The sequence below is a fragment of the Pteropus medius genome, unplaced genomic scaffold (genome assembly GCF_902729225.1).
Source record: "Pteropus medius unplaced genomic scaffold, Ma_sr-lr_union100, whole genome shotgun sequence".
NCBI classification, from domain to species: domain Eukaryota; kingdom Metazoa; phylum Chordata; class Mammalia; order Chiroptera; family Pteropodidae; genus Pteropus; species Pteropus medius.
The window spans coordinates 6,716,573-6,742,579 of NW_024349222.1; the positions used below are offsets into that span (position 1 = coordinate 6,716,573).

The 26,007-nt window shown below is 36.4% G+C and overlaps 1 protein-coding gene across 15 annotated transcripts in view; it reads left to right on the forward strand.

The window, feature by feature from the left end:
• ELAVL2 (ELAV like RNA binding protein 2) overlaps positions 1-26,007 on the forward strand; it is a 128,082-nt gene that overhangs the window by 85,628 nt on the left and 16,447 nt on the right. For all 15 annotated transcript variants that reach the window (XM_039880694.1, XM_039880702.1, XM_039880690.1 and 12 more), the window contains one exon: positions 1,974-2,077. In XM_039880694.1, the coding sequence (XP_039736628.1) occupies positions 1,974-2,077 (104 nt within the window). The remainder of the gene's footprint in view (positions 1-1,973; positions 2,078-26,007) is intronic.

A 26,007-nucleotide genomic window follows, 5' to 3' on the forward strand; every position in this document is an offset into this window, starting at 1 on the left:
TATATTTGTAGCATCTTCCTGATTTAATTTTAAATGACTATACTTATACTCCTTAACATACAGTAGATATACATTATTTTTCCTAACTTTATTTTTTGACCAGAATGATCTACTTCCATCAGTAGCAAATGTGCTAATCACTGTCACAGCAACCTCATTTGCTAGGAATTATTATCTTGATTTTAGAAATTAAGGAAGTTATGACTCAGAGGTTAAGTACCTTCTTCAAAGTCACACAGTGGGCAAATGGCACAGCCAAGATTGCAACTTCTATGTGTCTTTCTCCAAAGTCTATATTCTTTTCATCATAAATTACTTCCTTGAGCAGATATTTTTATGTTCAGCCAATTTGAACCCTATTCAATAATAATAGAATTGCAGCACATTTCATAAGAGGGCACTGCGCATGCAATAGAGATGTGATAAATGTTTGTCAAATTAGTAAAAAGCTGAATGCTTAAAAATACAATGGTTTCACCTGTAACTCTTAAAAGATAGAACCATAAGTAAAACAAAATATGAGTTGTGCGAGAAAAAATAATGAACTGAGTTAATTTTAGCTCACCCTCATCTTTTTTAAAAACAGGAAAAAGTACAATTTGATAAGAGGGCGTACGTTAGCAATGATTATCACAAATAATGATCGTGGTCTCCAAAATACAAGTTTTCATGATTATTAGGTACTGTATTTAGCCCCTTCTCTCTTTTTAATTTTGTATAGTTATAAGGAACCACATTAGAGTAACCGGAGTGTCTGTTGTAAATACCTGTATTCATAACCACTTGGACCTAAGGTGCTCCTTAAAAGAAAAAAATCCCTCACTTCGCTTTGAAATTGATACAAAAGTGGTATTTTATAAAAAGCATTTGAATCTTTACTGGGCATCTTCCAGAAAGTCCTTAGTTAGTTTGGTTTGACTTTCAGTAAGCTAAACCATTTTTATGTCCATTTTTGCACCTACTCTATAGTGTTTCTCATCTTTTCAAACTGAGAAACTTGCCCTTAGTTAAAAAAATTGAGACCTTTAGGATTGGTTCTACTTATATGTGGATTTCATTGATTCTAGCCTCTTGTTACTTCCTACTTTTTGAGAGTTGGGACATTGAGCCAGGGGTGAGAGGGCTCATATGATAAGAAGAAGCAACAACAAGAGTCTTATTTTGAAGCAACTCTTACTCCAAAAATTTCCTGTTTTGTTACTTTTGTTTATGCTTTTTTCCTTCCTTTCTCTGATGTTCTCATTAACTTGGGTATCCTTAGTGTAAATCTGTGTGTACACATTTCTCTGTATTCCTCATCTATGTCATCAGACAGACCCCTTTAAGAAAATTGGATTCAGTTTATTTAAAGAAACTCTCTAAAATAAATGTACAATACATATATATGAAAACACCTATATATACGCACACTAACACACACACACACACACACTCACACTCACACACATACATATACGTGATTCTTCATCATTCTAGACTCTGAAATAATTGTACTTGGTAAAGGCTGTACATTTGTCAGGGTGCAGCAAACAGAACACGGACAGGTTCTTGATTGATGCTTACTGCTTTCCCATTTTATTGATAAGGAAACTGAAGCTGAAAAATTTGTGTCCATGAAGCCCACTCAGCAGCTCGGTGGAGATCTGCACCCACTGTTTCTGAAGCTGACTGTTGGCTTGCTGCTGGGCTCAATGGCTCAGGCAAGACCTGTATGTTGGAACTCTTTTGGAATGTGTGGTTTTTTTAAACGGCACAGCTTGCTGAGTTCTAACTGATGTTTAAACTTGCAAATATAGTAGATGGGAGATGAAAAAGACCACATGTATATACCTAGAAGAATTAATGTAGACTTCTTTTTACTGTTGAGAAAATACGTTTAATGACAAGACCATATGCCAAAATGAAAGAGAATCTCTGTTGTCAGCAGTGTCGAACTAATGCATATATGCCTTTTTCCCCTTCCCTTTCATTAGGGCAGAGCTTGGGATATGGCTTTGTGAACTACATTGACCCAAAGGATGCAGAGAAAGCTATCAACACCCTGAATGGATTGAGACTTCAAACCAAAACAATAAAAGTATGTTAATTTTTTTTTTTTTTTTTTACATCTACTTGCAGAACATTGTAAATTATGGTCTGTTGTGCAGTTTTTTCCTTAATTCATTTTGTGGGAGACATAGCGGAATTGTTTTGTTACATGATGTGTGAAACTTCCTTCAAGGATACCTTATGTAATCATTCTTGTATTAGCTAAGGGACAGTAGCAACTTTCTAAGATAAGTACTTTATGAAGCCTACTGAATTAAATCTCCTTTATAGTGAATTGCTTGCCGTATAATTTGAGGAAACCTTAGACCAGTCCTAGCACAGGCATTGGCACACTTGTTCTAGGGAAAGGGCTGGGTAGTAAATGTGTTAGGTTTTACAGGCCATACAGTCTCTATCACAACTTCTCAACTCTGCTCTTTTAGCTTGAAAATAGCCATCGCCACTATGTGAACTAATAGATGTGGCTGTGATTCTATAAAACTTTGTTGACAGTGAAACCTGAATTTCATGTAATGTTTGTGTGTCACAAAATAGTCTTTATTTTGTCCCAATCACTTAAAAATGTGAAAACGATTCTTATCTCCTGGGTCATTAAAAACACACACACACGCACGCACGCACGCACGCACGCACGCGCGCGCGCGATGGATATAGTCCTTGGGCTGTGGTTTGATAGTTTGACTTCCAGTAGATTCAGCTTAAGAGGAGACTGACTACAAGAGCTTACATGTCACACAGATTATTTTTCCTGTTATATTTTTCTTTTCAAGACAAATTGTAAATAATTTTGTGGATGTTTTTCTGCTTTAGTGAATTTTTAAAGTTCTTTCGTAGATTCTATCTAGATAAGAAGTTAATTCAGTTTGCAGTTTAAGTTTTTTTTTCCTTTAGAAAATAAAAGGGATGTTGCGTCTTGCAAACTATTAGTACACCTGCCATCAGTTTTCGCTCTCCTGTCCTGTACAGATATTGCCAATCAATCATGGCACTCTCTCACTGAGTTTAGATATGGCTCCCAAATATTTTTCAAAATAGTATTCCAGGCAACCTCAATCAGTTGACTCAAATTGGAACCTAGTTTCCACCCTTGATTTAAGAAGTCAGCTCAGACTATAGCCTGAAGTGGTGAGGGGAAGTTAGTTAAGGCTGACTGTGGCATCCATCTTGCTTAGAAATTTGTCTAGAAGGTTGCTGCTCATTTTTTTAGGTATCTGGAAATGCAGTGTCATCTTTGTGCTTAAAAGTTGCTTCTCAGAATTGTCAGTTCAGGTAATCCGTTAGCCCTGAGTAGTTTTGACATCTCATTCTTTATATTTATTGGTGTATAGGAAAGATGCCTCCCAGCTCTATCTTATCTAAAGGAAACTGTATGCGGTGGCCTCCAAATATACTTGGATATAAGATGTCCAAGAATTCTAGATGTTCTTGATGGAGAAAATGTCCTATGAAAAGGTTCAGCCTTTAGTCAGAAAATGAATTGGTTACTATGCTATCAAAGTTTGAGGAAAAAAATAAGATTTATCATACAGTCTAAGTTTGCTTTGACATGGTTTTTCAGTCTGGAATGATTTTTTCTAATTGTTTATACTTCTCTGCATACTTTTTTCCCCCAGCTTTATTAAAATATAATAGACAATTAGTTGTTTGTATTTACACTGTACAATTCAGTGAGTTTTTTAAAATTATAGCTGGCATACTGATCACCCCACTAAATCTAGTACCCTTCTTCTCCTTACATATTTATTACAACATTGTTAATTATTTTCCTTCTGCTATGCTTTATATCTCCACTTTATATCTCCCTGTCTATTTTGTAACTATCCATGTACTTCTTGATCCCTTTGCCCTTTTTCACCATCCCTGCAACCCCCTCCCATCTAGTAGACCTCAAAATATTCTCTGTATCTATGAGTTTATTTCCATTTTTTTTGTTGTTATTGTTGTTGATTTTGTTCTTTAGATTCCACATGTACGTAAAATCATGTGATATTTGTCTTTCTCTACCTGACTTATTTCATTCAGTCCAACATCCTCTAGGTCTATCAAGGCAATATCTTTTCCATCCCCTTCCTTTTAGTCTATGTGTGTCTTTTAATATGAAGTGAGTCTCTTATAGGTAGCATATCTAGGGGTCTTGTTTTCTTAACCATTCAGCCACCTTATCTTTATGTTGGAGATCTTAATTCTTTGAAGTACTTGTGGATAGGAATGTAGTAGTTATTATCATTCTTTATTCATGTTTTTGATACATGTTTTTTCTTCTTAAAGAAGTCCCTCCAACATTTCCTGTAATACTGGCTTGGTGTCGATAAATTCCTTTAGCTTATTTTTGTCTGGGAAACTCTTTATCTGTCCTTCGACTCTAAATGATGGCTTTGCTGGGTAAAGTATGCTTGGTTGTAGATCCTAGGTTTTTATCATGTCGAGTATTTTGTGCCAGGCCCTTCTGTCCTGCATAGTGTCTTTTGAGAAATCAGCTGCCAATCTTATGGGTGCTCCCTTGTAGGTAACTAACTGCTTTTTCTCTTGCTGCTTTTAAGATTCTCTCTTTGTATTTAACCTTTGGCATTTTAATTATAATGTGTCTTGGTGTGGGCCTCTTTGGGTTCATTTTTTGGCTAGACTGAGCTTCCTAGGGTTGTATGTCTATTTCTTCACCAGGTTAGGGAAGTTTTCCATCATTTTTTCAAATAACTCTTCAACTTCTTGTTTTCCTTTTAATACCCCTATAAGATGGATATTTTTACATTTAATTTTGTCCCATAGGCTCCGTAAATTATTATTGTAGTCTTGGCTTTTTTCTTACCATTCTGCTTGAGTGTCCTCTATATCAGTGGTTCGATCCTCTTCTTTATCCATTCTGTTGATTCTTTCTAATATACTCTTTATCTTGGATAATGTGTTCTTCATTTCTAACTGGTTCCCTTTTATAATTTTCATTTTTTTTTTATCACTTTGTTAAAGATCTCACTGAGTTCATCTACTCTTCCCCTTAGTTGAGCATCTTTATAACTAGTGTTTTGAACTCTGCATCTGTTAGATCGCTTGACTTTATTATTTCTGGATCTCTCTTCTGTTCTCATATGGTTTCTGCTGCTTTGTTTCCCTATTTTGGCCGTGTTTCTGTGTCTGTTTCCGTGTACTAAGCAAATCTCCTAAGTCTCCTGGTCTTATTAGTGTGGTCTTATTTGTGTAGTAGGTGCCCAGTGGCATAGTCTTGAGAGAGGTTCAGCTGCAGGCCAACTTTAGCCCCTCCGGGGCCACCTGTTAAGATTCAGCAAGCAATCCATAGATGCTGTGCTTATAGTTGCCTCAAAAGGCCACACCAGAAGCTGAGGCCAGCTGTCACCAGTATGAGTCTCTGCTCAGCAAGGCGCACTGGATTCCTGAGGACACAACTGGCTTGGGTGTGGCTGCGAGTTGGGGGAGACAGAGTTTCAGGGAATACTCTGGGCAGAGTGACCTCTGTTACCCAGTTTGATGATGTCTCAGCTATGGTGGTGCTGAGTCTGCATGCAGGGAGTGGGGAGGGCTCAGTAGAAGAACAATGGATACTGCCGGCACTTCTGCCCGGGAGAGAGCCTTGCCTCTGGCCCTCACTCCAACAATTCAGTGTCCCCTGTAAGTCCCTGGTGTCCCCCGAGCAGCTGACTGGGCTCTGGTGTTCAGAGCGAGCAGGTCCGTCACCGCAAAAGTCTACTTGTGGACAGGACCCCTTTAAGAGGTGTCTGCAGCTGCCGCTGCTGTAGCCTCTGTCCCACTCAGCCACTTGGAACTTGGCAGCCTCACATCTTCACCCCCTGCTACCTTCTACTGTTGCAGGGTGATTTATTTCTCTCTCTAGTTGTAGTGCTTCTGTTCATCTAGGTCCTAGGTGACTTTGCTTGCTGTTTGCTCCATGTTTCTGTCACAACTTTGATTTGGTCACAAGAAGGATGAACAAAGGCCTCTATTATTCATGTCATTTTCCCCCCAATCTCTCTCTGCATACTTTTTGTTTCATAGGTTAACCTTTTAATAGTACTATTAATTAATAACTAAGTGTTCTTATTAAAAAAAAAGACATTCATTATCCAGTTACCTTCAGATTGTTTTGTGTGTTCTCTATCCTACTGCAGATTTTTATGGGCCTCCCCAACTTAAAGTGATTTCCTGGATTGCTGCTAATTTATATAATTTTAAAATCCTGGCTTGCTGTTAAGAAGAAATTGGAATAGGTGGTTGGGATGGCTCATTCTAGGACATACCCTTTTCTCTGTTCTAGAAATAACCACCTTTATTTTATTCTCATGAGTTAGTTCTTTTGCTATAAGTCAGTTCTTTTGACATAAGGTCCACAAGAAAGTAGAAACGCAGGTGAAACAAGTTGGCACAGAATAAATTTCTATGGCCTACAAGGAGACTATTTGATGACAGCTGCTTCCTCACTGTTTATTGCTCAGCCTTCTCTTCAGGGCCCAGCTGCCTGGGCAGAATACATGGAAGAAAGGACAGTAATGCCTTGCGACTTTTACACTGTGACATCTGCTACTTCTGATTTTCTGAAATCATGGTTGAGGGGATGGCAGTGGATAAACAGCAGGCTACTTCTTTCCCTGCCCCCATTCAATTGCTATAAAAATATCAGCAGCTGGTATTCTCAGTTTGGCCCAAATTTCTCTGAGAGGCAAAACAGATCATTTTCCAAAACTACATAGTACAGTTTTTTGTCTGTTTGTTCTTTCTGTATTTTTTTCCTATTTTCAATTAGATGTGTTTTGTGTTCTTATATATCTTGAGCTAGTTCCTCCACGCCCCCCGCCAGCGTTTACTGAATTAAGTACCTTTTGCAAGCTGCATTTAAGTCTTTTTGTTCCCTGGAATACTGTTCTATAAATCAGTCTATTTTCCTTCTTTCAGTCCATCTTGGAGAAAGGTTTGAAGATAATCTTAAAAAAAACACTTGCTTTCCTTATGTTATTTCTCACTATAAATTTTCTCATCTTTCTCTATTCTTTCACCATGTCATTTGACTTAACTTTGGAGTGACCCAAAGTTAATGTTACTAACTTATTAATGTTCTCCATGGTAGTAAGACTGGCTCTTCACTTACAAGTTGATCTTATTAGCAGCCCCTGCACATATACTCATGTGGCTCCAGGTTCTTGGCTTCTCTTTTCCCACTCATTTCAGTTTATTAGTGGCCATCCCATCTTTTGGAGCCCATCTGAAGTCTCTTCTTCAACTGCTGCCTTACTGGGTTGTTCCAGCTTGAGTTGGGTTCTCTGTTCTTTGCAGGATGTTCTCTTTACAATGAGAAACCACAGAAGTTTGGAGATTGAAGGCATCCATGTATAATTTGGACTTATGCACTACTCGCTGCCCCCAGTGAAAGAGTTGAGACCGGTCATATAGGTTAGCTAATACCAGGCAGGTAAAGATAGAGCTGTGGCTCAAATTTGTGTCTCCTGATACCCACACGAAAACCTTTGCCATGACACTATGCTTTCTTTTAGAAAGCTGCAGTAGATTTATTAATATATGTATTATATACAGGTACACAGGTGTTTGTATACTCTTTGAGTTCAGGTTTCTGTTAAGTATTCTAAGCCACCTAGCATTTAGTATGCATTTGGTAAAATTCCTAGTTATCGGAGTATTGAAACAGTAAATCAAGTGCTGTGAAAGGTAGTTTATTTAGCAGTTTCTCTTGGGGTTTCCTAATAGCATTAGCCCAGTAGGTTTTTGTGCAATAGATAGATGGTGTGTTAAATAAATGACAAATATTCAGTATTTCTGCAATGAGTGAAGCAAAGTCCCTCAGGCACTGTGAGATCCTAAAGCAGTTGTTCCCAAACTTGGTCGCATCAGAATCACAAGGAGAGTGAGTTAATAGTACAGATTCTGGAACTCACTTCAGACCTATTAGATCAGTATTCAAAGGTGAGATGGAGGAATCTGTTTTTATTATTGTTGTTGTTGTTGTTGTTGTTATTATTATTTTAAATGCTTCCCAGGCAATTTGTGACAGCAAGTTATAAGACCTAGAACTTAGAAGCCACCAAAATGTACTCTCTTGAATAGATGGATTTTCTAAATATTTGATATTTTTGCATGCAAAGTTCAGCCTTTCCCGTTTATAATCCTCTTGTGGATAATTCTTTTAATTGGAACATTAGCCATGCTTTCTCTTGAGCATGCTGAACAATAGTTTAGCATTTGGAGTAAAAAGTAGTTCATATAGTCTTTAATTTTTATAAAGCATGGCTTAGAAATTAGGAAAACATACTGTGTTTGCCTAGTTTAGAAAAGTATTTTAGGTAGTGACCTTCATAAGTTAAAGTCTCAAGGTGATTATTGTAAAGGTCACTTTTTTCCCTGGCTGGGGAGATCTCTTAGCAGCTTACCTTGCTGGTGACATCACACCATCTCTGAATTGCATGGGAAGTAGTCAGGATGGGTAAAGCCTGCCCATGTTGTCTCTAATGTTGAGATGGTAAATGAAATGTGAATATTACAATGTTTTTAACTTCTGATATTAGCAAGGGTAGTTAAAAGGTAGTACATGTACAAATCAGTTATCCAGGGGGAAGAATCTCATATCAATGTCAAAAATTGTGTGCTGGGAAGGGGAAGTGGAGAGGGTTCTGCTCAGAGCCCTCTGTTCTCAGTAGGAACCCTTCGTTTTGTAGACTATTCAGGGCGTCAGTGGTTGTGACTACTATGTTCAGTCTTCATATTGTTTCTCTACTCATTTTGGTTTCAGAGGGTGTTAAGTACAGTATTGATAAAAATCTAAGTACTCATCAAACATTTATGGCTTAAAGCCAGTACTTTTGACCTTTTGCATAGGTTAATGGTATCAGATTTAAATTCATGATTAGCAGAATAAAATCATTCATTTCCAAAAATACTTAAAGACTTTTTTCCCCATCAAGTACTGTGAATAGGTGAATATCACACAGTGAAATGGATGCTTTGACTCAGGCATCTCTGCCAACTTCTCCTTCTTGTACAACAGGCCTAAGAAGTTTAATTATTCTTGAAAATGGGCTTATTTTATCTGGAAGGTAGGAGGTATTATCTCAAGGAATAGAAATTATTATTATTATTGATAGGTATACTGCCTCTAGGAATCCATCTCTTCCCTACCTCCAAAAAGAAAAAATATCATGTCTGAAAGTACTACCAGCATAGAAAAGATGCCTAAATTTGGATATGATTAAATATATCTTTTTCTTAATCATTCAGACATAGACTAGGCTAAATTTTACCTTTGCTTAAAAATTAATTGATGCTCTTGAGAATATTATGCTAAGTGAACTAAGTCAGACAGAAAGGGATAAAAACTATGTGATTTCACTCTTATGTGGAATATAAAGCAAAAAGTAACAAACAAACTTAAAGTGAACAAAAATAAACTCATAAATACAGACAATAGTATGGTGGTTACCAGAGGGGAAAGAGTGGTGGGAGGGCAAGGTGGGTAAAGGGAGTCAAATACAGGGTAACTGAAGGAAACTAGTTGGGGTGGTGAACACACAGTATAGTACACAGATGTCAAATTAATAATCTTGTACACCTGAAAATTATATAATGTTAACCAGTGTTACCCCAATTTAATTAAAAATTAATGATATATTATTTTAAATTTATTTAAGTTAGTTTCAAGTATACAATATATTGGTTAGACATCTATATTGTTCATAAAATGATCCCTCATTTGCAAAAAAAAATTAATGATATACATCAACATGAAATTTCTTATTAAAATAATTAAGGCACTATTTAAGCACATAAGGAAAATTCTGTCAAAAGAAGCTTGGAATATTAATTACAAATAGTAATATCTATTCCTTAAAGTTGTTAGCATAATTAAGTAAAGCTAATAAACCTGTATTTGAAGCTACAGTATTGTTTTTAATTTTTTTGTTAAATTTATGCATTTTCCTAACTAGCCTGTCATTTTCTCACTTAGTAAATGTTATCTTTGCAGACTTTTTATCTGTTTAGCATGGACTTTATCTTTAATATAGGAAGGAGAAATATAGAACTACATTTCTGAAATCTTACCCTCCCTGCCATTGCTGAAGTAATTTAACTGGCCCTGTGATCTTGGACAAGATCTCAGTCTTTTAACTGTTTAAATTTCCATTTATGTCTATGAAATGAATTAATTTATTCATCACTGAGAATATTTGTTTTAGGACTTTTCATGCTTTGCCAAATTGCATATTAAGAAAAGGTTTAACTGTTTTTTAGTGAACTTAGCTTATTATGTAGGATAAGTTAGTTAGTCTTAGATGCAGCACCCTATCCTGAGGAGATAATTTCAACTGTTTCTCTCTTTTGAAATTTAGCAGCTGCAGTAAAATGTGTGCTGGGAAACACTTCTCTAGCTCAACATTCTTTTTGGTACAGAATTATTGGGGGTGGAGCTGGTTTTTATTTATCGTCGTAAGTTTTTTTTTTTTTTTAAGTAAAAATCCTGATTATTAGGAACTATTCTATAGATGCTGCTTAAATCAGCTCCCCACTATGGAGAAGGAAAGAGCATGGAAGCGGAATGAACGTGAAGCTAGGCCATGAGCTTGCCACCTGGTAGGTGCTCTGCTAAAATATCAGCAGCACCATTCTGGAGTGTTTGAGATAAATGGGTCTTATAGTAGCAGTAATGCTGAGAGTTCATGCTTTGTAGGGAAGTGTGAAAGCACTAATGTTTGTTTTTAGTTTGGCATAGATGTTAACACTATAAAAAGTTCTCCTATCTCTAGTTTCCTATGTGTTTTTTTTTTAACGGTGTGGTTAAGGAAACCACATAGAATTAGCTAAAGCAGAAAGCCAGGGTTGGGGACGAATGCAGAAATGAGCCTAAGAGCAGTTAGGGATCATAAGCAGTAGATGTGCCATGCCAGGGAGTTGTGCTTTTATATTGTAGGTGAGAGAGAACCGTCAGAGTTCTGAGCAGAGCAAGGATGGGATTGGACTTGAGTATTTATTAGAAGGAGAAAGTATGCTTTGTACTTGAACCCCAGATCTCTCTGAGCATCTCAAGTCACCCTAGTGTCCCTTTGGCTGTGTAGCTGATGTTATTTTCTGTGAAGGTATAAAGTGCAGATACTTACAGAAATGTGGCTTTACACATTTATATAGTACCCTTCATTTCAGAACTTGTATATAGGACATTACTTAACTTCACCTTGACCAGATGTGGAAAATTGGGAAGTAATAGTCTGAAGGACAGACCTCAAATTAACTGACACCTTTTGAAAAATTTGCCTCAGTTGTTATTTAGCTGGTCAGATCACTGTTTGTGGAGGGACAGAAAAGTTTAAAAGGTATATGCCGGGAGTGGAGGCAAAAATGGAAACTGAGTTAGCCATTTCTTTGCCCTTTTAAAAATACAGACTGAGTGCATGCTTTTGTACCTTCATTTTTAACTCATGGCCTGGAGTTTTTTTAGAGCTATGTGCTAAGTTTTAACAGTATATTGCTACATCTGAGTATCAGAAACTATTCAATGCATTTAAATAAAATTCTTACGTCTATTATAAGTTCATTTTATATAGTTTTTATTTGAAATGAGGAATAACAGGTTGTTTTTGAGTAATGTGTTATTCATATAATGCCCGCATCATGAGTTTTAGACTGCTCCATCGTCAGCTTTGATATATATATTTTTAAACACAAAAAGCCCCAGAGGTTGTTACTCATCTAGGGTGGTCTAGAGAGTGTGGTTGGGTGGCCTCACGGGGTCCATAACTTGGTCATTTCAAATTCAAGCCTGTTGTGTTATTCTTGTTCCTTTCAAGCTCCCACTAAAGTGGGAATTAGACATTTGAAAATTCCCAGAGGACAGTAACTGAGCATTCTCTGGACAGCTTTTCTGTATTTTTCCACGGTGGTTAGAGCAGAGGCTGAGCCTGCACAGAGAGAATGGTACAGAGGAAGATTTCCGGAGGCAGTGTCCTAGCTTATTTCCTGTCCATCCCTGCTTCTGAGCCATGGAGGATGGTGGTGGGAGACAGTCTCAGCAGTTGACAGAATTCATCTTTTCTTAGGAGGGAGTTTATAGATCACTTTATTACCCAAGCATGCTTCCCCCCTTTCTGTTTGATAAAAGTGCATCAGCAGAGGCATTTCTGCAGGGCTCTGTTAGCACCTGTCTGCTTAACTTTTCTACTACTATTTAGGAGTAGGGTAGGGCTTGTCTTTCATTTATGACTCAGGAGAAGTAGTACTAGGTCAGTTTGGTGGCTTCAGTCTGTTCTACCAAGCTGGCTGAGAGGTAAAGTAAATAAAATAGGTGCACTAACTTATGAAGAAGTGTTCCATAATTCTTTGCTCTATTTGCCTTTGTAATATTTTTATAGGACTCTTATCCTTGTCTGGATTCATGAAAAAACAGTGGTCTCTTGTAGGCAAATACTCCCTTTCATCAATAAAATGAAGCTCAGGTTAAGGGACTTGTTCGAAAAACGATATAGCTATGGGGAGGGATTGCAGTTAGCATTAATATGATGGCTAAGGGGAGGGCCAGAGGAGGGAGGGAGCAGTTGGGGGGATCATTTTATGAACAATATAGCTGTCTAACCAATATACTGTAGACTTGAAACTAATTTAAATAAATTTATTTGAAAAAAAAAATAATATAGCTAACTACTACTGGGACCAGAAATAAAATATCATGTTGGCCAATGCTTGTAGCTTTTATTGTTTTTTTTTTGTTTGTTTCCGTCTCACATTCTCTATATTCAAGTGTTTTGTTTAGAACCAGGTTGTAAATACCAGTATAAACAAACCATTCTCTTGGAGACCTTAATTTAGGGCTTTTAGTGTCTTGAGACTTTCTGAATCAGATCTCTTAGGTGTGAGGAAGGGGGGCTGTGCCTCGTGGTGGAAAAACTCTGCTGCCTTTTAGGCTGAGCGCCTGAGACAGCTAGACCTCCAGTTTGAGAATAAAACTGGTATCTGGAGATCATATTTAGCAGACAGGTGAGTTAACATTGAGTCAAGTATTTCAGTGGTAATTTGACAATAAAAGAGTTATTATAGTAACTTTCTGAATCTGTTTTTATAGGAGACTTCACATTCTTTAAGAATTTTTTTTTTTTTGTCAGGTTCTTGCAAGTCCTAGGTGCTAGTTTAAAAATAACAGAAAAGTGTATTTGTCTCTCTACATTTGTTGTGGTCTCTTTAGAAAAGCACATGTGGTCCATTTTCTCTTAACTCCTGCCTCTGCCAGATTTTCCCATCATTGCCTTTAGTACTACATCAGAATTACTTGTGGAGCTTTTACTTCAGGAAGTTTCCTGGGCATGGGAGAGGGCTATACATATTTTGAAAACAATACAGGAAATCTGCTGCTTGTCTGCCTCCCCGCCCCCGTTTCTGTGACAAACTCCTTTGAATGTTGTGTTAGGGTTCAGTCACAAGTCCTGGATTTGAGTTCTGCTCTTGTGCTCTTGGTCTACTTTTCTCATTTATAAAATGGTGGAGATGGTACCAGGCTACACAGTTATTGTGAAACATTTTTGCTTGATATCTGGAGGTAGGAAATATTTGTGCTAACCTGTTACTTTCAGAGAGAGAGATCAAGAATATTCAATTGTTTTTCATTTTTTTTAATATTAAATTTGTATTTTAGAAATCTAGTTGGGGAGGAATTAAAAAGCTACTTTTGCTCTGAAGTAGTCACAATATTTAGTTCTTTGCTTTAATTTTGTCGGATATTTAAAAAATTACTGTAGTTACCTTATCAAATTACTATAGTTATCTTACAGAGCAGTGGATTTTGAAAAAAAAAAAAAGTCATGCTAATGTGATCTGTTTTGTGGTCAATTAGTATAAGGTTACCTTCTCCCACAGGAATGAGAAATTTAATCCTTCCTGCATAGGTTCTGGGGTTGCTAATGAATCTTGTAGTGACCTTCCGGTGAGTAGCAGGAAGGGCAAGGAAAAGCAGAGCCTGGTCCTAGAAACAGATAATTCAGAAAAAGCTTTCATTTCCAAAGATTTTGTTAAATAACTATTTAGAAATTCAACAGTTCCTGCTTGCTTTACCCAAACGATCCTGTTCACATGCCTAGAAAGCTCTAACCTCAAAGAATGGAGCACAGCAGCCTCTTGCAGAGATGGGCCAAGCTGGTATGTTCCCTAATCCATCTGAGCCACATCCAGCCAGTCTGACTATACCTTTGAATGGGTTTTATGAGCTTTGTTTTACTTTTATATTGCTGTATTTGTTGGTGATTTATATTCACACATACTTCATTTCGAAAATACCTGTGAAATTGTCTTACTCGTTTGGAAACCAAGAAACCAACATTAATGGATGGCAAGGAGAAGAGCTTGTCATCTGTAATTTTTATGAGCTCTCCAGGGAACCCAAATTCTCCTCAGAATTTGAAGATTACCCGTTTGAATTCCTCTACCTAAGGGACTGCCAGAGCTAATATTTATCAGAAACAGTGGGGTAGGGTAGTTGATAAAATGCAGATTTCTGGACCCCAGGCAAGACTTACTGTATCCTATTATCAGTAGAGTGAAGCCAAGGAAATTGTATTTTAACAGCAGTTGCAGGTAATTCTTAACAGGTGATGGTCTGTCTGATCTGAGAACCATTGTTTAGTGGACCTTAATGATTTGCATTTGAGTAGGTCTGGGGTGCTTATTTCAAAACGAATGTATATGTAAATAAGATTTTCGTTTGTGGGGTCTATCATAAACGATCTGGAATGTTTATGATTAACAGATGTATTTTTAATAAATATAATACTGGATTTACCTAAAAAGTAATACACACACACACACACACAATTTTTTCATTTGTAGAGCATTTGAATGTCATTAAATACTTTTAGCATTGCAATTACATAAACCATCATTTAATATTCAATTCTGAGAATGGGGAATTTGCAGTATAGTTCTTCTGGGGCCCACTTATTTAAAATGGCTGTTTTGTAGTGTAGAGATTGGAAGTTGAATGATATGATCCAAGATGCTTGTGGATCCTTAGATTATGGAAGTCGCTTTTACAATGCAATTAAAATCTAACTCGTATTTATAGGTTTCTAACCATACCCCTCCGTAGAAGTACCTGGATATTTGAACTTTATAGTCAGGATTTGAATAAGTAGGAATTTGCTCTATTTTCTTAAGAATTCCCCCACATAGCATGTTATATATTTTTTAAATTTACTGTATGCCACCTTAATTTATAAATCTTTTGATTTATAATCTGAATTTTGCCCTAAACTACGTGAAAGCTGCGTATGGTATTGCCAAATGGCTTAGACTGTCTCTGTTCTGCTCAGATTTGCAAAAATGGGTTATTAAGTAATCATCACCAACTGGCAGGATTTTCCTTAGTTTTTCTAAATTAACCAGTGTCTTGGGGGAATTGTGAAATATGCATTGTCTGCAAACTTTTCTGGTGCACAAAGTCAAATGAACTGTGAAGGTGAGGGCTAAGAACACCCCTCTCACCTTTGTACTTTGTTCTCTGAGTATTAAAGAACATTGATCTACCAAGTGGCAAAGGGGATACTATTTGGCGGTTTAATTACAGCCAGTGAATGTTATTGATGCTATCAATCAGCAAGACCCAGAGAAAGGGCACAGTGCCAGACAATTCTGTGCTCCCGACAGTGTAATTAAATACTGCAGGAATGGATTCTGAAGGTAAAGTGAGGTGCTTCCACACATCTGAAGCAGGAGAGTACTGTCTTGCAACAGAGGTAAAGGTGATTATTCTCTCCTTACTACTGTTCTTTAAATTTCTGTAGTTCTGTGAATGGCAGTGAATGATATGGTCTCTTCATTGTGTCCAGTTAAGTTTGTTGGTGTTTTCCTTAAAAACTCTTATAAAATCTTCAGAGCTGTCATACAAAAGCCTTTAGGAATACAGTAATTACTTTTTGTTAAAGCTGTTTGGGGGAATATGTAGCTCAGGTGTCTAATAGATATTTGGAGAATGAGGGATTGTCTTTGAATGAGACTTTTAGTCCTACAAATCAGTTCATTTAAAAAAGCGTTCCCTGTGATTATTCTCTAAGGTCTAATCATGTTGAGAGAAAAGTATCTTGGTAGGTTTGAAGTTATAAAACATTTAGTAATATTTCAGTGTTTTTAAAAAAAATTATCTGTTGAATAAAATTTTTATAGTTGTATAACTTATGTCAGGTTCATAAAATATGTGTAGGTAAAACTTTCTTTGGCTCTGGGGAGGGCTTATAACATTTTTATTGTCCCTTTTTCTTTTTATGATATAATGCATGCCATGGGCAAACCAAAGTATTTCTTGTTACTGCCCTTTTATTTTTTTTTAATAGTGTATAATTTGTACTGATTGAGGCTTACCAGACAGACTACCCTTGAAAGAGTTGGTTTCCTAATGTTTTTGTGCTCTTATGTATATATACATACACATAAACACGTACATACTAGGTACCTGACAGGTGGGTCAAGTCAGACCTGAAAACACTGACTCTTGGCTGTTGTAGTTTATTTGTGATGCAGGCGCACCTCGGAGGTGTGGGTTTGGTTCCAGACCATTGCAATAAAATTAGTAGTAGTCATTTTGCTGGAAGAGGGTCTTGCCTTCAATTTGTGGGGGAAAAAAATGCAACATCTGCGAAGCACAATAAAGTGAAGTGCAATAAAATCAGATATGCCCATGTAAGCATGTGTTGAAGAATGTTTTACATTTATAATAGGTGTGATTGTGGAAATAAAATATCTTTTGTGGAAATAAAATATCCTTTGTTTAAATGAGAAAGATTGCTAGAAATTTTCATTTGGAAGTTTGACGAATAATTTTTTTAAGTTCACTAAAAGTTTAGTAGAACTGATTATTTCATCTTCAAGAGTCCCATCTCGTTTGGGCCTTATTACATTATATGGAGCCATATTTAGACCAATGGCCAGCATTTAAGTTTGTAGGGAAGATCACATGCTTTAAAAGTGATTTATGTCTGTCATACATGTTCTTTTTTACCTTTCCCTTTCTCCCATCTCCCTCAAAAGGGCAAAGATAACAAATCTAATACTGAAAAAACATTTCATTGCTAATTGGTTTTTAAGACTGCACAATCATGATTATACAGTCTTGGACAGGGAATATCTGTGAGGAATTAAAAAATTTCTTAATTCTGCAAACATTTTTTAGTGCCTAGTATATATGAGTCAGCTTTGCTAAATGTTGGAATAGTGCTAAAGTACGACAAGATGTGGTGGTGTCCTTGATGTCATTATGTACTACGGGAGATAGCACTTATATGATCATTATTTGGATGTGTGATAAGTGAATGAAGAGTACAGTGCAAGTGGATATGTCACTGACTGTTTAGAGGCTTCTGTGATAGTTTTAAAGGTGATAGGATTTAAAAAAAAATAGGTTTTATCGGGCAGAGAAAGAAGAATGGCATTAACACATGAAGGAATGTCTCATCCAAAGGCGCCAAGAGGCCTTTATGTGACATGTACTTTTTAGAGGAAACTTATATCTGAAAACTATAAAATACACTTATTTTATGAAGTAATAACTGTCTACATAAATGATTGGTAGAAAAATTTGATTAAACCTAGACCTTTACTTTACATTTATCCATTTTTAGTGAGGAACTAATTTATAAGAAGGAACTATAGGGATGAATTTTATGAAGATTTTATTCATTAATTCATGGACCTATATCTGCCTTGTTTGGTAAAAATCCATGATGACCTATGAGACTCATTTAAGATATTTACAAATGATACCAAGATGAAATTTTTCTCTGGAGTATTTAGTGTTTACACAGAGATAGGATCATTGTGTTTTTATTACTATATGTATAAGTAGGTCAAAGAAGACTTGGATATCTAAATAAACATTGTACCAAAGCAGTTTTTCATCTAGTTATAGAACAAAAGGAAAATTATTGTAGATGGTATTTAAATTAGCTTTTCTGTTGCCACACTGATTTTAACTGTTCTCCTCACCTAGCATATGATGAGAAGATTATCTCCGTTTTATAAAAGGCGTATGACATACACATTTTTGTATGTTGTCACTCCCCTACTCATAAAAGCTTCATCCTCAAATTTAAGGGCTCTAGAGTGTGCCCCATCTCACTATTCCGATGTTGTCATTGTCTTATAGAAAATTTTATTTCGGTTCAACTGGGCTCTTTATCTTTGAATCTCATTCTTATCTGTTGCTTTGGGTCATTCTCTGCCTTTATACTGCTCTAAATCACTGTTATTATTTACCAAGTTTGACTTGGCCATAAAAGCACTTATTTTTCACTGTAAGCTATCTTTTTCTCATTTGTAGTCTGCTCTCTGAGGGCAGGCATCTTTGTCTTCAGAGAACCTCACAGAATATTTATGCTTTATTTCTAAATTCTGAATGAGGAAGTGTCTATATATCGTTTATAAGAAATATATTCAAAGATGGAAAAATTCACAGATTTAAGTGAAATTCTGTCACTTTCTGGTAGGCGTTACTATGCATTGAAGATGATCAAATGAAAGACGCATAAAGGACTTACCTGCTGCTTTTTCTTTTCTATATTAAATGAAGATATAACTACTGTTATCCTTTTAGATTTTCTGTATAATGTCCATCAGCCTATGTCTTTGTCTATCATCTGTCTCTTTCTTTCATAGATTTTTTTTCTCACTCTCTCTCCCAAACCTTAGATAAAGAAGTACATGAAAGCCCTAGGAGATGAACTCACCAGAATTGGCTTGTTGAGAACGTTTGTCTTTTTCCACACATTACCAAGCAGTACTAGTTGGTTGTTATTCTTAAACAGCTCCAGTTTACATGTACCAGGTGGTGTGTTCTCCTTCCTTAAATTTAACTTTCTAACTCAGCATTTTAATCTGTTGACAGTGCCGTAGATACATTAGATGTTCAAATACTACGTAAATTCTATTTTGTTTATTTTTGGAGGTAAGTTGTGACAGGTATCTCGATAGTGTGGCTTTTGTTGGAGATTGCATCTGATCAAGTTTCAGAATCTCGGAAGAACCTTTAAGCCATTACTGGAGAATGGCTTTCAAAGAATTGGATGAGTACATCTATTTTTTCTGTAAGCCAGTTTAACTTGTATTATTTCCAATGAAGTATAAAAAGCCAGATTGTTTGGACAAGCATCACACCTTCTAATCATCTTGCCTGAGAGGTACTTCAGAAATAGCCCCAGCAGGAGGCCGTGGAATATATTCACTGAGCAGGAATTTGAGTGTTTACTTGATGTGTGCGTGTAGGGAGGTGGGGCGGTGGGGGGGGGGAGCAACATACATATAAGAATTACTTTCAACCCTCTAGGAGCATAAAGCTTAATCATACAAGAGCTTTGTAAATGAATTGCAGTACTGTTACCCTGGGAGGAGGCATGCAGGCAGTCTGCTACTCTGGCAATGTTGAAGAAGCCCCACCCACATCTGAGTATTGAGTACTAAGTATTGAGATTTCCCTTATTTAAGTCTTTTTAATACCCTTGTAGTATATTTAATGAAGGTGTCTGAAATGAAAAATTTATAGTACTACTTACTAGTGTAGCCTTCTTAGTATTTTTTATACTGTGAAATCACATTGTTATTAGGCACTGGTTGCATGGTGACTTGTAGCCTATTCCACATCAGAAACATACATTTAACTCTAATCTGAAATTAGGTGTTATTCCATGAAGTCCATTTATTCATTTGTACTACTGTCTCCCCAAAAAGTATCCCCCGTTTCTCATTGTGCCTCTCACTTTAGACTCTAGCAGATTTCTGTGAGAGAATGAGGGAGTGGGAACATTTAATATGTGGTAGTTTAATTGGAGAAATAAAATTGAGTTGACCTTCTGTATTAGTCCATTTAAAGATTTTGGGTGTTGACTGTATGACAGATAGCCTTTTCCTCATGTTTTGTCTAGGCTTCATGCTTTCTAGCACACTCATCTGCCACTGTCTTACAAAACACTTGAAGTACTTTGTACTATTGTAATTACACATTATAATTAAAGATTGCATTGTAATGTAATAATATAAGAATTAATATTGATAACTGCCATGGATTTGGAAAAAGCCTTATTTATTTAATCTTTGAACTGTTTTTCTGTTAAAGTACATACATCTTTGTGCCAAATCTCCTTCTCTATGTCTTCTTATCTGATCTCAGTATAATAGTAATATTTGAGTTTTTTCTTCCATAAATTGGGAACACTGGGAATACTATTCAATTCATACACTTGTTGTGAGGGTCAGCTGAATTAATATACTCAGAATAGTGCCTGGCATATGGAAATCACTTAATAAATATTAAGGGCTATCATTCATTATCTACATTGTTATAATTTTATATACATGATATCATTATATTACTGAAACATTACTGTGGTTTTCCAGCTCTGTGCTAATTGTTTTATTATTTCATTTAATTCTTGTAAGGTCCCTGTGAGGTAAGGACTATCTTATATCTAATTATAAATAAAGAAATAGAGACTTCAAAGGACCTAAGGAAATTATTCCCAAGTTATATACCTGGTAAGCGACAGAGCCACCTCCTGGACCTAGCTCTGTGTGACTCTGCCCTGCGATTTTACTCCTTAACTTTGGAGGGCTCTAGTACAAGTATTAACTTCTGACCACTAGTTCACCGTATGCTGTCTTGTAGCCAGAGCTTCACTAGTAATAATGCATTCTCTTCTGCTTCCTATTCATGTTTACTTAATATTGGTAGATTATGTGACCAAATAAGTACAGGATCATTTCATTTTTAATGTTAAAAGTCAGGCAGTCTGCCTTACCCACTACTGACACTTCTAAGGCAGAGAGGGTAGGAATGGACTCTTCCAGTTATAGGTAAAACTCCTATCTATTTTTTTGTGTGTGTGCCACTTTAGTGTAATTGCTTTCTAAAATTTTAATGGGCTAAGTGAAGGTACGGGATTGGAAATGGAATATGGAACGTTTTGACTGACAGATTCCTGCTTAGACCTTGGAATGACTAATCTACCACCACAGCAGTAGTAGATTTGCTTTAACCACCACCACCCCCTCCTCCAGATGCCATATTCATACCATTGCTCTGCTTATGTTTTATTTTTTGTTAAATTCTTTATGTGCAGAGGTCTTTAGGAATTTGGAAGGCATTTGTAGTCTCTCTCAAATTGCATTTCAAGAATATCTCTACCGTGGACTCCGTTTGTCTTTATCGGCATGAGACCCCTTGTCGAACCAACCGCTTACTGCAGAAAAGCAGAAGCAACAATAAAAGGGCAGATATGATCTGCCAGCTACAATACTTCAATAAAAAGTGAAGATGTCTGTTATGGCAGCCTATTTGAACCCTTATTTGAGATACATAGATGAAACTGTTTTGGGTAGCATTTAATAAATTCTGCCCTGTGTCGTTTTTCAGAGGCTGAATTTAAGATGTGCAAAAAAGGAAATCTAATTTGTCAAGTTCCTGGTTTATAATTAGTTGCTTAGTACAAATCTTATAACCAGAATACTTTTGTTTTTTCTGTGGCTATTCAGTACTTTTAGTATTACTTGTAACAGTGTCATCTGTGATCACTTATGACATTGCTTATTTTTAGTAATCATCTTTAAGTTGGCTATAAGAATCACCTGCCTTGAATTTTATTTCATGATGTTACACTAAAATTTGAACATGATGTGAAGCTGGGAAGTCTCTGTAGTTTGAAACAACCAGTTACTGTTTTCTCTTTCTGTTAAATGGTATGCAATTAAAAAGAAAAAAGTCATGTTTAATACTAGAGATTCTTACTATTTTAAGTACATTTTAGTTTAATTGGTATAAGGCACTAGTCTCAAGATTCTTAGTTTGATTTTTCTCTCTTCCCTTCCTCTCCCCTCATTTTTCCCACCCCTATAAGATTTTTCCTAAACATTTCCTATATAATTCTCAGGAATTACTAGTAGAAGAAACACAATAACTGTCCTAAAGGAATGACCCATTTTGATGTATTTTAGATTTTCTCATGTGTATATAAGAAAACATTCGGCAAATCTAAGGTTTGTCTTACATATCTCTTCTGGTATTTCCTTGTAAATGTCTGATTATCCTCCCAATAACTGTCATTTTCTGAAAACTTGCATGATTTCAGACTCTCTATTGCAGCCATTGGTATAAAGGAAAACTACTTGACAGAGATTCAAAGCTCCCAAATCCTCTACCCAATTTTTTGATTGGTGTCTTTGGACACAGACAGGGAAGTGAGAGCAGGAAGCTTTGGGAAACTGTTGAAAGTTGTGTGTGTTTATAGAGAAAATGTAGTCAGTGTCCTGAGCATAAAGGACTAAGACATTTGGAATTAATCTTAAAGCATTAGGGAGCCCCTGAGGGAATTTAAGCAGAGAATAATGTGATCAGATATATTCTGTGGTATCTCTGAACTATTTGCTCGAATTAACGCAATCTTTATGTAGACTTAATTCGACAATCTAGTGTCAATGAAATTTGAGATTCCATATATATTTTCTGTTGATATAGTTTTCTAATTATGTGTCTTGGAATACCTATTAGTAACTGCCCTAATCTATCATACCTTCTCTAAGCCTTCTGTTAGGTGTGATTATTCCTTTGAGCTCTAAAACTATTGCTAGAGCTAATCTTTAATTTGTGATGGACTTAATTTCAACATGTTCTGTTCTCTCAGGTATACTCATTTGCAGCCCTTTGTGAAACATGGCCTGTCTTTGCACAAAACCTGATGTATACGCCGTGATGTGTTTTTGAATCCTGTTCCTAGTAGGGTTTTACATTTAGAACTAGATCAAAGTACACTTCTTTCTTTTGGGTGAATTTTGAGGTCTGTGGCCTGAATTGTGGTTAAAGATCACATCCTTCTGTATACTTTACTTCTGAGTTCTTTTGGAGGATCTACTGTAGTCACCTGTCTGTAAAGCCTTGATGCTATCACCAGACCTTTGTTACTGCCTACCAGAGTCAGAGCTAACTTTCATTTAGTGATAGTGTCATTTTCAGATAGTCCCATCAAGACTCCATTTTTTGATATGAACAGCAATTAATTCTCAGTTTAAATAGTCATAACTATGACCTTGTCCACTTCTTTCAGCTGGAGAGATTGAATGGAGCTTTGCAAAAAAAGTCTGAAGTGGCAAGTATCTAATTTTCAGAATGTTTGTAGTCCTGGGTCAGTAATTGACAAGCGATAGAAGTTGTCCAGTGGTGATCTTGCCAGTGGGAGATTTTTCAAATGCCCTTAGTTTAATAAAGAAGGATTCACTTTGTTCATTTATAGACCTTATCACCTTAATCTCTTTAGTATTAATGTCCACTGTCACTGATCTTTCCATTGATGAATCAAACAAAAGCAGTTATATTTTTGGAGTAAAGCATTTAAATGGACTTGCATTGAAAGTGATGTACAGGGGTTTTAAACTTTACTATGTACATTTAATAAAGTACCAGTTTTTATCCATAGATATTTCTGTTCCTTTTTTGTGTGTTTTGATTAACTTGTGTTTTGATAGCTCATTCTTCCTATGTGTTACTTGTCCTTGATTTTTAATGTATGATTAGTTTCAGTGGCTGATGAAGAAATACGTTTTTAATTACAAGAAATACTCTGTTTCAAACTATTCCATTTTCGAGTTCTAATTCCTTCGATAAATCTGTTTTTATCTGTATTTTGTCCATTCCGATCCCATCTGTGAAAAACAGTTTGAGAAGCCATTGGCTAGAGCATTTATTTGCCTGGTGCTTCTAACTGCCTCTCTTCTTTTCCCCTCAAGTAATCTCAGTATTGCTTGTCTGTGTTTATTATATCACTTGTAAGGTTGTGAGAAATTCCAGCATAAACCTGAGTTTTAAATAGCTATCATTGGAGTAGATTGGTGTTCAGTGTTGTACTCTCTGTATCATCTTTAAATATTTAAATTGCAGACTCTGGCTGCCTCTTAAATTAGATCCTTCACTTAGTAGTTTTGACATTTCATAACCTTGTTTCTCAGGCATTAAATATTCACCTGTTTAAATGACAGTGAAAATTTAAAAATCCAAACCCATCTATTAATCCAGAGAATGTAAATTGGAGAACTGCTTGCATTTGTTGAAGGAAGAGGCTATTTTGACCCCACTGGGATGTGTCCTGAAGGTTCACTATACTGAAGTTTACAATACAGAATTTGCTATAAAACAAATCATCTCTTGAGTTTTCTCTAAAGGATTTTAGCCTTGAAGAACCACAAGGATAGACTTAACGCTTCGAGGTTTAAGACAGCTCAAGAGTGCTGGTCTAGGTGAATATTAAACAAGACACCAACCAGTACAAGCTCCAAGTTCACAGAAAAAAAATCAGAATGGAGAAGGTTGCTGGTAATTGCCATGTGCAAAATTTGTTCTAGAAACTGATTTGAATCTCCAAAGTGCACATTCTTATCTCACTGCAAATTTTCTTCCCTACATTGGTCTGAGAGTACATTTTCTGTTCATAAGCCTTTGAGGTAGAAGAAGAGGATGTTGATGACAGTGATATCTTTGATAGAGCAAGGGAAAGGGAGCTGCTTTATTTCCAGAAACAGCAAAGGTGCAGGGGTGATACATACAGGTCTGGGAGGAGGGTAGTTGTCTTTATATCTTTTGGGGAAGTAGGCAGGGGTGGTGCATTACTCATTTAATTACATTTTAAGGATTAGTAGTAAAACTAATTTCAAAATTCTAACGATGTGCAGTTTCTCTAGTTAATTGCAATTAGTGGCCACTCATTCTTTCTTGGGGAAAAGTTACTTTTAAAGAAAATGAATGGAAAATAAAATAACTCTAGTGCCATCCTATTTTCTGCAGTGTTCAGTTTCACTCAGTGTGTTTGAGAAACAACCAAGATTCATTTAATTTTTCTTAACACTCAGAACAAGTGCACTGATAAGCTAATTTACTATAGTGTGGTCTTGTGGCAAGAAAACTGGACAAGTAGATGAGAACATGGGGTCAGAAGATCAGAATTTGAATCCAGAATTCAACACTGTGTATAACTTTTGGCATGTTATTTTCCTTGTCTATACCTGTTTCCCTATCAATAAAACACTAATGTGTGCCCTGCCTACCTCACAGGGTTGTTTTGAGGCACAAACAAAATACTGTATTTGAAAATGATTTGCAAATGAAGTCTCAGAAGGTCCTAAGTGTGAGTTAAATGGAAATCTTATTTTTACCTCTGTGAGTTTACATACAATTTAGTCACCTCTGTCCTGTATGTGGTGATAGGAACCAGTTCATTGATAGAGTTACTGAAAAATACTATTTTGGGAAGGTTTGTTCTTGGTTCTTGGATCCCTTTTAATGTGTCTGTGGTCTAAAATGTACCCAGAATTTGTTTTAATCAGGGATGGTAAAACCTGCAGATGTGAAAATTATTGTTAGGATCAAATTTATACTCACAAATCTCTAGTAACAGGAGGCACAACATCCGTGTAGGGCCACATGGGGAAGCACCAGGAATGGTCAGGAGGTGGAGGGGAGAGGGCATAGCATGGCCCAGAATCTTAAGGAAAGGGCAAGGCAGGGAAGAGTATGCTAAGTAAGCTTAGCGCTGGATAATTTGAAATACTTTGGAGGGCTCTGGGCTATAGGGGTGGGCCCTAGTTGTCTGGTACTTGTCCTTGGCGTGATGCAGGGCAGGGGGAATATTGGCTGGGTATGTGAGAGTTTGTTAAAGGAGATAAGGGTGTGGACTCTGGATTGGTTGGTTTGTATATCAAAGGTATGCTCACAGGGGAGTCATTGACTATCTCTAGGAATTAGCTTTTCCTGGGGAGAGTCAGTCTCTCCAGGATTCAGGCCCTACATTCCAGAGCATCAAGAATTCAGAATTTAAGATAATATAGTCAATACCGGCTGGGAATTAAAAAAGCAATGTGAACCAAAGACCAGACATTGAGGGAAAAATAAAAGCAGGTAACATAACTGACCCAAGTATGTTTTCAAAGCTTTTATATAAGCACTAAATATAA